Here is a 14493-nt window from a genome sequence, read left to right on the forward strand (position 1 = left end):
GTACCAGGACACACTATGGGAAGATGGCAAGCTGGCAGAGGCAGTGTGATGCTTTGGGCAATGTTCTGCTGGGAAAACTTGGGTCCTGCCATCCATGTGAATGTTACTTTGACACCCACCCCTACCTAAGCATTGTTGCAGACCATGCACACCCTTTCATGGAAACGGCATTCCCTGATGGTTGTGGCCTCATTCAAAAATGGTTCAGGAATGGTTTGAGGAGCACAACAACAAGTTTGAGGTGTTGACTTGGCCTCCATGTTCCCCAGATCTCAATTAATCCATCTGTGGGATGTGCTGGACAAACAAGTCCGATCCATGGAGGCCCCACCTCACAACTTACAGGACTTAAAGGATCTGCTGCTAACATTTTGGTGCCAGATACCACAGCACACCTTCAGGGGTCTAGTGGAGTTCATGCTTCAATGGTTCGGGGCTGTTTTGGCCTTGGTGGGCCAACATAATATTAGGCAGGTGGCCATAATGTTAAGTATGATCAGTGTATACCAGGCTCTGATAAACACACAGTACTTGTTAGTTGAGCGCTAACTTTGGTTGGATGGTGAGATTAGTTGATAACTAAAACGTATAGATAAAATCATTAGACTGGCTATCTAATTATACTGGAACACATCAATGTTCAAGAATTCTATCATAACCAGTCCTAGCCATGTGATTATGATAGGATATTTTAATAAACAATTTTAACATCCAGTGGTAAATTGTTTTTACACAGCAACTTCAAATAAGACAACTATCTCTGTACAATAATACACTGGTCATCTTTCTGTGAACAGTTGGCGGTGCTTTGCAACACTCGAGACATGAAGACTTTGCAAACAGGTCACAAGGTGGGGTCTGTCTTTACTTTGCAGGTCCACCATATCCTCTTGCTAGATTGTCATTGGTTTCAGCAGCCTCCTTTAGTACTTGCATCACCATAGCATTCCTCTGCCTAGTCTCTTCCATTCTCATTGGGTTTGATTCAGGCAGATTCTGAGGACAGAAGGAAGACACATGGTGAATTACTACAATAAACTATGTTAAAAGACTGTTTGCTTTATTTTACATAAAATTATATCTCAAGCAAATTGTAACATTTTTTCATGTTAACATGAAAAAACATTGAAATAACATTTAACATATTCAACTTTTTCATTTCAGGTGCAAAATAACCTTTGTGCATTTACATAAAACCTTAACCTCCTAACAAAGTATTTCCTATATAGGGAATAACACTTCATGTGATTAAACTCTGAATTAATATCTGATTTATTCTTTTTGTTCTATCTACCCATCCACATGTTGTTTATCTGACAGAATGCCACTGAATGTGCCTGTAAAAACAGCAGAATTTAGTTAAACTTGTCTGGCTGGAAACGTAAGTGACTTATCTGCATTTGCAAAAATTAGTTTAAATTTGGTTAGATCTTCATCTAAGCTACAATTATGCACAAAATCCAGTTTGTTTTATAGTCAGTTTTATGTGTAAACACAAAAGTTACCGTTGTTCATATTGACTACATATTGAAATATTCACAGTGCAGTCTGAAAAAAGTATGTAAACCCAAGCCTAATTACATCATTAGCTTGTTTGTCTAATGAAAGAAACCATTTTGGAGGTTTAAGTTTGAGCTACTGTGACTTAGGCCTGGGTGATAATGATAGTCTATCATCTGGATAGATCCTCCATCAAAACAACAAAAAGTTTGACAGAATGTCTGATAGATTCACTCAAATGCATCTGATGAAAACTGCAATGAAAAACATAACTGAAAAGCAAAGTTCAGTTCTGTGAAAAAAACTCCAAGTGTGCTTCCTCTCTAGCTCATTAACAGGCCGTCATATGTTGGAAATAGAGTCCCTCTCCTCTGTTGCCAAGTGCCTGCTCCAGTGGAATCTAAATGGCACTTCGGATTTCTTGGGTTCTCTGTTTACAATTTCAAAGGTCTTCGCCTTACTATGCTAAGTGTTATGAGAAGAAATATACTGTGAATTGGCGCTATATAAATAAAATTCCTTTGAAATGAACTTGCAAGACAGGCATTGTTTTCTAAAGACACCCACAACCCTGTGTCCCCTACCACTTTCATCTAAGTGATGCACTCCTGGTGTCTGGTCTTGAGAGCTCTCAGACTTTATGTTAGTATACCATGGGGTGTGGGGTAAAATCGTCCACCTATTTTCTATACACTGCTTAATCCTCATTAGGGTTGCAGGGGGGCTGGAGCCTTTCCAAGCTGACTTAAGGCGAAGGTAGGAGACACCCTGCACAGGTCAGCAGTCTATCACAGGGCTCCACAGAGAGACAAACAAGCAAACTCACATTCACACCTACGGACAATTTAGAATCACCAATTAATGTCAGCATGTTTTGGACTGTGGGAAGAACCCGGCGAACCCAGTGAAAACCCACACAGACACATTGAGAACATGCACAGACACATTGAGAACATGCAGACTCCACACAGAAAGACCCCAGGGCCATTCCGGTATGCAAACTGGGCTGTGAGGCGACAGTGCTAACCATCAAACCACTGTGTAGCCTGGGGTAAAATCATTTATTATTTTCATGTATATATTTTTTAAAATTACTACCTGTACACTTGTAAATGGGCAAAAGTGGTTAATTCAGCATAATTTGATTGAATTCAAAGTAAACTCTTTCCTGTCACCTATTAAAAATAGGTAATTTAAAAATGCTCAATTATCGATTATATCAACTGAAATAAAACATTTTATCATACATATATTTCCCAGCCCTACTGTGACTTATATACAGACACACATTTTGAGTTCGCTGTTTACAAAAACAGCTGCAAAAGGAAAATGTTCCTTTTGGAGCTCAGACCCAACAGAGATGCTCAAGAATGACCTCCAGATATCTTCAGCATGTGTGAGATTACTGCTGCCAAAGAAGGGTTGACAACTTAAACATTTGCAGCTGTATCATGGATCTAGGAGGATGTGTCTTCTTGTCGATATTGTAAATAGGGTTGCCACCCATCCCTTAAGATACGGAATCATCCTTTATTTGACAATTAATTGTTGCTTCCCGTATTGATTCAATACGGGACGCAAATTGTTCCGTGTTTTCATAAACGTCCCATACACGTCTGTCACACACTCATCAAAACTGTATCATGAACAAAATAAAACACAGGAAATATTAAGGGCAGCCAATTTCATCTTCGTAGGACCTTTGTAGCGAGGACCCAATGTGAGGTCCAGCGGATAGACCTCAGACTTCTCTGCGTGTCCGGTCCTTCCGGTCCTGTCTCTGGTTGCCTGGTTACAGACGGTGCTGCACCCGCGCATTTAAAAATGTCTACACCTGAAACTCCACCATGTCCAAAAAAGCAAAAACGTCTGCAAATGTACAGACATGAGTGTGAAGACTCGAACCAGTGGCAGTGGGTACAGGGCAAACTGTGTTTCCTGTTGTTCATGGCTGAAGTAAGGCAGCATCAGGAGACCAACATGTAAGAAACATGAGAACAGAGAGAACCCAACCAGCAGGTCACAGTTTATCATCCCCCAATCATCTCCTCAAGTCTGATGTGATCAGATAGATTAGTATATGGTTGTGAATTTACCAGAGGATGCTTATAATCATGCTCATGTGGCCTAAGTTGTTTATTATTATTTTAAACGCTTTTTAGTTTTTAATAAACATTTCTTTAATAGCCTATATGTAATCAATAAATGGCCTTTGCCTATCTAAAGAAAAACTCACTCAAAACTCTAAGTTAACAGTACTAAACAACTAAATCAATAAATACATGCATACACACATAAATAAGTTAATACATTAACTGTGTTAAGGTAATATTTAGATTAAAAAAAATCTGTACAGAATTTCTTTGTCCAGTATTCTGCATTCAGTTGTTTGTTTTTGCAGAATCCAGTATTGCACACTGGTTGCTCATTACATTTTATTAGTATGGTTTCACTGTTTAAAATGATGCCACTCCTTTTCAGACAGAACCTGTGATAATAAAACAATACAAATTCTTAGTTTCATGTTAATAAAGCACTTGAAGCATTACGTATGGCTAAATGCTTTTTTCAGAATTAAACATACCACTCCTTGGGTGGTAGTGGCCCCAGGTTCGGTAAAGTTGTAAAGATATTCACAGATTCGGACTTCTGGCATAAATAAGTCGTTAGATATAGGTTGTCAAAACATAAACGATGCCTCTTTCCTATCGTTGTACAGTAGACAATGTGCTACAAGCCCAGTTTTATGTAAAGTAGCTGTCTTTCAAGCTGCAGGAATAACATTGGTGTCTTTGTGCAGCCGGCTGTGAACAGGTACGGTCTGCAAATTGCAAAACTGCTGCAACAGCGAAGAGAGACCCAAATATTCAATAACTTCACTCTTATATACCGTAGTGTCACCAAAATCACTGCAGTCTTCAACTGGCTCCTGTTGACACCAATGTTATTCCTGCAGCTTGAAAGACAGCTACTTTCGATAAAACTGGGCTTGTAGCACATTGTCCACCTTACAACGATTTGAAAGAGGTATCATTTATGTTTTGGCAAAGTATATTTAATGAATTATTGATGCCGGAAGTCCGAATCTGTGAATATCTTTCCAACTTACTGAACCGTGGCCCCGAAGAGCCGTGGTAGGCGTCCTTCATTTTCATTTCTGAAAGGTGGCAACCTTAACTGTAAACCACTAGTTGTAATACAGTGTTCTTCAAGAAGATGTTTAGTTTCTGGAGAAAACAGAAGCCTCGTGTTTACATCAAATCACCTTGATCATCTCCCTCCGCCTCTCTTCTCCCGGAGATATCACAGACCACATCCCATAGCCGACCCCCAGCACAGCGATCATCGCGGTGGAGGTCAGAATGGTCCGCATGCTGCTCATCCTGGACCAGGTAAGCGCACACAATATGTGCCTGATGTCTCTGTCCGATTCCCTGCTCTTTAAGTCACATAAAACACCACATCGAGCTTGCTCTGTTTAGTAACGTCGGACACGACACACCAGCCCAAGTGCAGGCTGGGAGATCTTCTTCTTCTGTTAGTCAGGCAAACGCGACGTTGCTGTAGCACCGTGCTGCCCCCTGCTGTTGGTTATTTTATTCCTCTTTTTTGATAGTTCAAATATTTTCTTATGTCTACAGCAGGGGTGTCAAACTCATTTTAGTCCAGGGGCCACATAAAGCCCAGTTGGATCTCCAGTGGGCCACACCAGTAAAATCACAGCATAATAACCTATAAATAACCACAATTCAAATTTTTCCCCTTTGTTTTAAAAAAAGTACATTCTGAAAATGCTCACATTTAATGAACTATCTTTTTTTACAAAACATTATGAACCTGAAATTACTTATGGAAAACAAGTTCAGTTTCAACAGTAGCCTATTATGCCTCAGTTCATCATTTACACATGCATTGTAACTGCCAGACCACAGTTTATCTACAAAAACACACAACATTCAGTCACAGCTATCTGGAAGTAAACAATCTAGTATTTTACTGTATGATCAAAACAACTTGTCAAGGTCTAGAAATTATTTTAAATTTATAGTTTTACTAATTTGCCATTTACAGTTATGTCGTTGTAATGTTTGTCCTTTGTAAAGTCGTCCTGCGGGCCGAAATGGACCGTCTGGCGGGCCGGTTTTGGCCCGCGGGCCGTATGTTTGACATCACTGGTCTACAGTTTTCTTGACTGCTAAGTGAAGCCTCTGCCTTGTCTTTTTGCCATGTATTTGCCACAATCTAACGGCTTTGTTTGTGACTGAACTATTGGGGAGCTATTTGTGCTCCATCATCATGTGAGAGACAGTCTCTGCCGTCATAATATCTTCCTTGTTAGATTCTGCACTCTTATACGGACTGCTACCCAAACAAAGCCCACCTAACCTGTGCATTTTCTCATAAATCTGTATTTGGTTTCTATTATTTTAATCAGCTGCGGATATTGCTAAATCACTGCTTATTAGGTTACTCAATAATGTTGTTTACTATCCTCACACTTAAGTGCCCTATCCTTTCTGTAATAAATACTGTGATCTGATCTGGAATTCTATGTCCCTGTTTAATTTCAGTAATGAATGGTTGCTTCTTGCTTCTCTGAATCTTGTGATCCCTCTGTATAAATTTAAATAGACTGTATAATAAAGATGGATGTAGCTCATAGACTGTAATAGACCAATATGATAATAATATGAAAACAATAGGGTGCTGTTGATGCAGCAGCCTTACACGGCAGCTTTTTAGGCCTGTGTTTTTCAGTTTCGAGTGTTTTTTTCTTCACGCTAAAGTTTTTTTTTGTTGTTGTTGTTTTCTTTTTTTTTTTTTTTTTTTTTTACAATTGTTGTCGATTTAATTTTTTTATTCTATGTGTTTTTTGTTATCTTGGAGGAATGAGAAGAGGAAATGGAGTGGAAAAGACCGTTGCTACCGTTGCTCGGTGGAGTTCTACCTGCATAACAATGGAGCCGGCTATTGTTTACTCCTAACAGGAGCCTCTGATCTCACTGAGCTTTCCAAAACTGCCGGGATGAGATGATATTCCGGAGGAATTTCTACAGAAGAGACGTAGAGGGAGATGAGCTGGACTAAAAAGGAAAAGGAGAAAGGGAGAGATACCTTGGAGTAGGGCTGCAGCTAACGACGAATCGATGAATCATCTGAGCACGACACGTCATCAAAAGCGTAAGTGAGCACACAATGCAACAGAAATCACCGTCCGAGTGGAGCGCGGAAAACGGACGGACATCCGCGCTGCATCGTACATATATAGTATATGCACGATACAGCGCGGCTGTCCGTGCTGTATCGTAAACGCAGATGTCCGCCCTGTATCATGCAAATATAATATATGCATTTACTATATATGCACGATACAACGCGGATGTCCCTCCTTGTTCCGCGCTCCGCTTGGAAGGTGATTTCTGTTGCAATGCGCTTTCACTTCCGCTTTTGATGATGTATTGGCTCAGACGATTCATCGATTTTTCGTTAGTTGCAGCCCTACTTTGGAGAGAGGCTTATAGCCTGGCTCTTCCGTCTCTTATCATGGGAAATGTTCACGCTATGGGGAATAACATGGAGAAGCTTGAGACACTCGTCAGGAGCCAAAGTCTCTACCGGGATTACAGGTTACTTTTCATGAGTTGTGTTAACACATGCTAAAACAGGTTTGTCAGTGTCATAAATTAGTTAACTGTTAACTGTAGCTAACTTTCCTGCAGGTCACAGCTGATCAATCATAACAGATCAATAACTGCTGTCTCGACAGACCTGGTTGTTGAAAGTTGATTGTTTTTATTCTAATGTATCAATTAGCATTAACATGCGCTCCACACAGTTCAATTCAATTCAATTCAATTCAATTCAATTTTATTTATATAGCGCCAATTACAGTCAAATTGTCTCGAGACGGTTTACAGAACCCATATGCCTGACCCCCAGAGCAAGCCAAAAGGCGACAGTGGCAAGGAAAACACCCTTTTAACAGGGAAAAAAACCTCGAGCAGAACCTGGCTCTAATGTGGGGGGACCCATCTGCCTGCTGGCCGGGCGGGTTGAGAGGGACAGAAGAGGTAGAGAGGTAGAGATAGAGGGATGGAGGTAGAGGGGTAGAGGGATAGAGATGGAGGAGTAGAGGTAGAGATAGAGGGATACAGATAGAGGGATAGAGGTAGAGGGGAAGAGGTAGAGGGGTAGAGACAGAGGTGTAGAGGTAGAGATAGAGAGGTGGGGGGTGGGACACAAGGACCATAAAACAGCCACACATCTGAAGCATCCAGCTCTGGGACCAGGGACACTCGGAGAAAGGACACAGAAAGAAACAGAGTGAATGTAATGCAATAAGGGTATATATAGTAAATACATAGGTAGTTACATAGCAGTTATCTGACCATACACTGTTGTAGAGAAAAAAAAATTCTGTTCTGTTTTACAATCAATAGCAGCAGAAAGTACCGATGATCTCTGTGGTCCACTGTGATGGTGGGTAGACCTCAGTCACGTTACTACTTCTGAAAGAATTATTTCAACAGATGTCTTCTCAGTGAAATGAACAGAAGCTGTTAAAAACAGTCTGAAGCAAAGAACAGAGATATTAAGTCAGAACTGAACTGTTCTTCATTCACTGCCCTGAGAGAGCAGTATTCATCAGTGACAGAGTTCTGTGGAGGAACATTAACGTAGATTAATTTATATCCACTGATCATTAACCAACAGCATGCTGAGATAGCAGTTATTGATCCATTATGACTGATCATCGGTGACATGCGTGACACTTAGCTACAGCTAACAGTTAACTATTTTATGACTCTGACAAACCTGATTCAGCATCACTGCTAACATTATATCAGGAAATATAACCTTAGATTTAAAAACACGATGTTAGAACATGTTTACCATCAGAGGTTACAGTCTGATGTTAACTTACAGTAACTTCAGCTACAGTGACATAGCTCACTGCTTTATATGTGATATTGTCCAGATGTGGAGAAGAGTACAAGTTACTAAGGTGACTTTAACAATTACCTGTAAAGTTTATCTTCACTTTTGGAGGCTAATGTTGTTAGCAGCAGTGTCGGTAAACAGTAGAAGCCGGTAAATGTGGGTGGGACAGAGAGTCCTCGGCTCTCAATCAGTCTGATCAGTCGCTGCTCTCTGGCTCCGCCCTCTGAGAATCTTTTTTTCATCTCTGGCTCCAAAAATCCACTTGGCAAGCAGGAAGTAGCAACAACATCCTTCATTTGCTCAATGCAGAAAACAACGGTTGACTTTTATTCGGAAAAGAAAAACTCACTGTATTAAAAAAGCTGAAATCACTAAAGAATATGAAAATGGAGGTTTACAAGCCATAAACTTTGATTTTATAAATGCAACCTTGAAAATGAATTGGATAAATACCTCGTAAGCAACAACAGTTTTTGGTTTCATATTCCCAGATAATTTTTCAAGAAATTAGGAGGTATCGATTTATTATTAAGGTGTGACTTAACCATTCAAAGATTGCCCGTTAAACTATCCCTTTTTCACTAACAAGTTCTCTTAAATTGGAAAATACTATACAGTCATAATTTCACCCCACACAACACACCGATACGGAATAACAGATATATTGTTATCTAAAACAAATCATTGTACAACAAGAAATTGATGGTCCGTAATTCATTTTGTTGCTGGAGAAGGATGTATGATGTCCCATGAAAACTTTTGTTTGAAACATAATTTAAATATCAATCATAAATCCTTCAGTTCCATAACAAAAGCAATTAATGCCACCATTTTAGGTCTAATTAGAGGCATCTTTTCAAGTTCCATGAATGGCACTCCCTGTCTTCCACATCTTCTTGTGGACGGCTGTGACTTCATGTCCACCAAAATCCCTAACAAAACAATTAGGAAAATGTATGATAAAATTTCATATCCTATGGTGTCATTCTGTAACTCTATTGCTCATGTCTTCTCGGGAGACATCATACACTCTTTGCGTTCAAAGTATCTAAAATACCCTATCACTCTGAAAGCTAAAGAATTGCATTTTAGAATTTTGAATGGTGTGTATCCCTTGAATTAATTAATTTTTACATCAACAATTCGGATTTGACACAAATAAGTGTATTTTGTGGGGGTATGGAAAATACAGATCAGCTATTCTTTCAATGTATTTTCACAGAAGCGCTTTGGGCTGATATATATGGCTGGCTTTACCCCAATATTCTACTTGAACCCTTTCTTCAGAAAGATATTTATGGTTTTATATTAGAAAAAAAGATTCTGACTTCTTGATTAACAATATCGTCATCCTCAGAAAAGTTTACATACACAAATGTAAATACATGATGGTAAATCCTAGGTTTTATGCGTTTTACAAGGAGTTTCTCTTCTTCACTAAAGCCCTTAAAAAATGAAGAGTAAACATGCAATGAAACTGTTCAATTTCATTGAGAATTATAATCTGCAAAAAAGCCCCAGCTTTATGTTTTTTTCTGTTTTATTTATTTCTTGTTTCCTTTGTTTTGTTTGTTTCATTTTCTGATTGCATTTAATATAATTTTCAATAACTGCCTCTTCTAATAGATATATTTTATTTTACTGCACTGTAAGCACCTGTTCATTACAAAAAAAAGCCCTTGTGAAGATTGTATTCCACAAAGTTTGTTAAATGATTTTGTTAATTAACAAAAAATTTTTTTTTAAAAAACTGGCAGCAAGCCACACTGCTGCAGGTTGTGTAACTGTCAGTGAAGTCATCCACATTTACCAAGGAAGTGATGATAAACACACAGTGCAGTGAGTGCTACACTGGGAAGACTGGATGGTGGTTTGTAAAGCCTAACAGAGTTACATAATATTAACAAAAACATCTTGTTCTCTCTCTCTCAAAAAAAAAAGAAACCAACAGGTGACGTCATGAGGGACGCATCAAGAGGGCTACACACTTCTACGGTCACACATTTAGAGCATTTTTAAAAGACAGCGACCACAATAAATGAGCACTAAAGAGCACAATTTACGATTTAAATGCACAACTTATGGCTTTAAAGGATCATTTCACTCGAAATATACTTTGAATTTAAAAGGTTTATTCAAGGAGTATTCCACTTTCATTTTGGCCCCAGTAAGTTTGCCTACTACTATCCTTGTCCCCTTTCTTTTCACACTCTACATTGCAGACTTCTCCCATCACACCACAAACTGCCATCTTCAGAAAGTCTCTGATCACTCCGCCATTGTTGGCCTCATTACGGAAAGAGACGAGGAGTACAGAGAACTTAACCGGGACTTTGTGGACTGGTGCCTGCTGAATTACCTCCAGATCAACACAGTGAAAACCAAGTAACTGGTGGTGCACTTTAACAGGAACAGACAGACTTCTCCTTTACCAGTGAACATCCAGGGGATATGGAGATTGTGGACTCTTACAAGTACCTGAGTGTTCACTTAAACAATAAACTGGACTGGACTAACACCAACCAAACCTGTAAGAAAGGTCAGAGCAGACTCTACCTACTCAGAAAACTGAGGTCCTTCAGGGTGCAGCACTGTAAACCCGGATAAGTTCATTGTACTTAAACCATTTGCGTCAAGTGATTGCCTCAAATGGTTTAAGTTACTGACTGCAGAGAAACTTAATTTGTTTAAGTATAGTCAACTTAAATGTACAATAGGCAGAACTTAGTTATACGTCAAATACACTTAAAAATTCTAGTTTTATTAAAATTCTGAATATATTAAAAAAATTATAGTTGGGATAAAAAAAAATCCAATTAAGTTCTTTTGTCAATAACCACACAATGCAGCACATTTAATTCATTTTATTGAAACTAGGGCTGGGACTTTAACGCGTTAATTTCGATCAATTACTTACAGCGAAAATAACGCAATTAATTGCACCCTCCTCAGTTCCCTCATTTCTGGCACACCGGTAACTCTGATGAACACTCCAGCCCAGTAGGTGGCGGTAATGAACCTAAAGTCTGTTTGTAGCCATGAAGAAGAAGCACAGGAAGCACTGAGTGAAGTCAGGCACTGGTGAACAGTGAAGGAAGATGAGATTGAGCTTGTTGGGCAGAAATTTTCCTTTTAAAAATCTTCCCGATGGCAGCTTGGATAAAAGCCTGGTTGTGTGCAAATTGTACAACAAAGAGTTTTCTGATCACTGCAGCACTTCTTTTTTTTTTTTTTGTCTGCATTTGTTCTCATTGTTTAACTCCACAAAAGAGGTGTCAACATTGTATGAGATTGATGCATATTTTAGTCTTGCAGCCAAATATTTTAATATTTAGTGCATGTGTGTGACCATCACCGGCCCTTCCTGAAAGCTAAGCAGACATTCTTTATTAGAATTCCCTATTATAAGCCAGGGAGGGCAGTGCTACACCTCAGTGATGTGTGGGGGAAACAAAGAATGGACAGGATGAACAGGGATAGAAAATAACAGGCGGTGCTATTGCAATTAAAGATTGTAAGGTGGTGTGTTATTCCCAACTACTAACTGTCCATCAATAACAAAAAATTTGAAAAAAGAAAAGAAAACCAAACCAACACAAAAGAAAAAGAGATTCAGTAAATAAATAATTAAACAAACGGTACTGAGCACCATAATTGTGGATGTCTTGATAGTATAGAATAGAATAGAATAGGCCAGAAGAGGATACTAGTGCAAGAGAGAATGAGTTTAGGGTAGAGACTCTGGAGAGATTCTCAGCACATTCTGGCGGGTCCCATCATACGCTGAAATGGGACTCGGCAGTAGCTGGCGAGACCTGATGAAACATGCAAGTGTGAAGATCCCTGAAGCCCAGAACAGCAATGACGGCAAGGCAGGGCCAAGCCAACAGGGCACCCCTCCTCCCCCGGCCGTAGCAGCCACAGGGCGGGACCCCCAGAGAGCCACCGGGGCCACCGTGAACGACGCAAACCCGGAGAACAAGAGGGAGCAGCTACCGACACCCCCAGCGCGCCAAGACCGACCCAGGCGGCCCGGGGCACGAGGACCCACCCACCACCCAAACCCCAACCCCACCCACCCCAGCCCCCGTGATGCATTAAAAAGAAATTACAGGACTTCCTGTTTCCGGCAGTGACATGTGGTAGGAGACAAAGAGACTCTATAAAACCAACTAAAAGGCTCTTTAAATATAACAAGATATTACGAAGAAAGTTAAATCGATGAAAACGCGTCAAGGTGGGAGAAAGAAAAAGTGTTCGAAGATGAAAGAAGCCAGTGAAGAGCCGCAGTTGACGGTGGAAAGTCAGTCGCCGCCGCGACATGAGTTCGACTTGCTGGGAGAAATACGGTCACTCAGGCAAGAACACAAACAAGCCGCGATTGAAAATAAGCAGGGACTGGCACGTGTGGAGAAAAGTATTGGCGAGGTCATAACACGATTGTCTGTGGTTGAAACAAGAATTTCGGAGGTAGAGGACCGTGTGGGACAAACAGAGGACCGAACCACACAATTAGAGAGAGTTGTGATTTCTCTTCTTCAAAACCAGGACAAACTGATGGTTAAGTGTAATGACCTGGAGGCACGAGCGAGGCGCAAAAACATCAGGATACACGGTGTGCCCGAGGGATCAGAAAAGGATGATGTGGTGGGGTTTGTAAAGGATCTGATTTCCACCAAACTAAAACTACAAAATGTGCTGGATGTGGACATCGAGAGAGCGCACCGCGTGGGCAGCGTGGCGCAGAGAAGGTCCAGCTCAAGACCCACGGTTGCACCAAGAGCAATTATTGTGCGCTTTTGGAACTATCGAGTGAAAGAAAGCGTCATCCAAATGGCGTGGAAACACAAGACCATATACAACGGGCAAGAAATCTATTTCAATCTGGATTATACGGCGGAAACTCAAAAGCAAAGGATACGGGTACGTGATGTCATCAAGCAACTGAGACAGAGAGGCGTGAAAGCGCAGATGAGATACCCAGCCCAACTGAAGATCCTGGGAGACAACGGGAATGGGACAAAGACATTTGCACGACTTAAGGACGCAACAGAAAGGTTAAGAGAGCTGGACATTATTATAGAAGAAGAGGACGAGACAGAAAAGTTAAAGGAAGAACTGAGCCTGAGCTGGAAGACTGTGAAGGGCCATAAATAGCCCAAACGCAGAATGAACTACAAACAGTAGGTCCTGTGTGTCGGCATACGAGCTTAATGTGACCTTTCTCCCACCAAGACGAGGTAACTTTAAGTTGACCATATGGAGTACATATGTGTAAAGTATAGAGCCATATAGATATTTCTATGATTGTTGGCTAAGGTATACAAAAAGTTGGTTGCAGAGTCTAATTACTGCTGCTCTAATTGAGTACTAGGCAACTATAACTAAGTAAAAGTTGCAAGTGCACTTCGTGCAATCCTCTGTTTATTAGAGGATTTTTTTCCTTTGGAAGTTAATAAAGGGAACTAAAAGCAGACACTTTTATTTTTTGTATTTACTTTTTTGTTTTTGTTTTTTAAGTAGTAAGTTAATTTTCTATTTGTGATTTGTTGATATGGAAAAACATATTTTACTTTGTGTTGGGGATAAATGTAGAATAGGATATACTGTCAGTGCTTTGTACAAAAGAAGGTGGATAGGTTAAAAATATTTTCTTATAATGTCCATGGTTTGAACAACCCAATTAAAAAAAAGAAGATTCTCACACAGTTAAAAAGATTAAACTGCTCCATAGCACTAATACAAGAGACGCATTTGGGAGATGAAGAGCATATAAAATTGCAAAGAGATTGGGTAAAAGAAGTATATTATTCATCATACGGAAAAAGAAGGGGGGTAGCAATATTGGTAAAGAAAGGAGTAACTTTAGTGACAGAAAAAAATATACAAGATTCAAAGGGACGATATGTGATGATAGTGGGCCAGATTAATGGGAAATGTATTTCATTGTTAAATATATATGCACCAAATGAGGAGAATGGTCTATTTTTTGAAACTGTGGCAAATTTAATTATTCAAGAAGGAAAGGGAATTTTGGTAATTGGAGGCGAT

General features: G+C 39.9%; 2 protein-coding genes across 2 annotated transcripts; one reads left to right on the plus strand and one right to left on the minus strand.

Moving 5' to 3' along the window:
* Positions 1-676: 676 nt before the first annotated feature.
* On the minus strand, positions 677-5034 carry LOC111564914 (ubiquinol-cytochrome-c reductase complex assembly factor 3). Its single transcript, XM_023264783.3, has 2 exons — positions 4766-5034; positions 677-996 (listed from the first exon to the last, which is right to left on the minus strand). Exons 1-2 carry the CDS (start codon positions 4880-4882, stop codon positions 865-867), a joined length of 249 nt encoding a protein of 82 aa, XP_023120551.1. The 5' UTR covers positions 4883-5034; the 3' UTR covers positions 677-864.
* Positions 5035-6724: 1690 nt separating this feature from the next.
* LOC129349042 (uncharacterized) lies at positions 6725-14271 on the plus strand. Its single transcript, XM_055011054.1, has 2 exons — positions 6725-7127; positions 10384-14271. The coding sequence occupies exon 2, from the start codon at positions 12664-12666 to the stop codon at positions 13597-13599; it is 936 nt and encodes a 311-aa protein (XP_054867029.1). The 5' UTR covers positions 6725-7127; positions 10384-12663; the 3' UTR covers positions 13600-14271.
* The last annotated feature ends 222 nt before the right edge of the window (positions 14272-14493 follow it).

The sequence above is a fragment of the Amphiprion ocellaris genome, chromosome 6 (assembly GCF_022539595.1).
Source record: "Amphiprion ocellaris isolate individual 3 ecotype Okinawa chromosome 6, ASM2253959v1, whole genome shotgun sequence".
NCBI classification, from domain to species: Eukaryota; Metazoa; Chordata; class Actinopteri; family Pomacentridae; genus Amphiprion; species Amphiprion ocellaris.

Coding starts and splice junctions, on each gene's coding strand:
- LOC111564914 (XM_023264783.3), bottom strand. CDS start 4,882: ATGAGCAGCATGCGGACCATTCTGACCTCCACCGCGATGATCGCTGTG. Junction 997..4,765: donor GGCGGAGGGAGATGATCAAG/GTGATTTGATGT, acceptor TTCTGTCCTCAG/AATCTGCCTGAATCAAACCC.
- LOC129349042 (XM_055011054.1), top strand. CDS start 12,664: ATGAAAACGCGTCAAGGTGGGAGAAAGAAAAAGTGTTCGAAGATGAAA.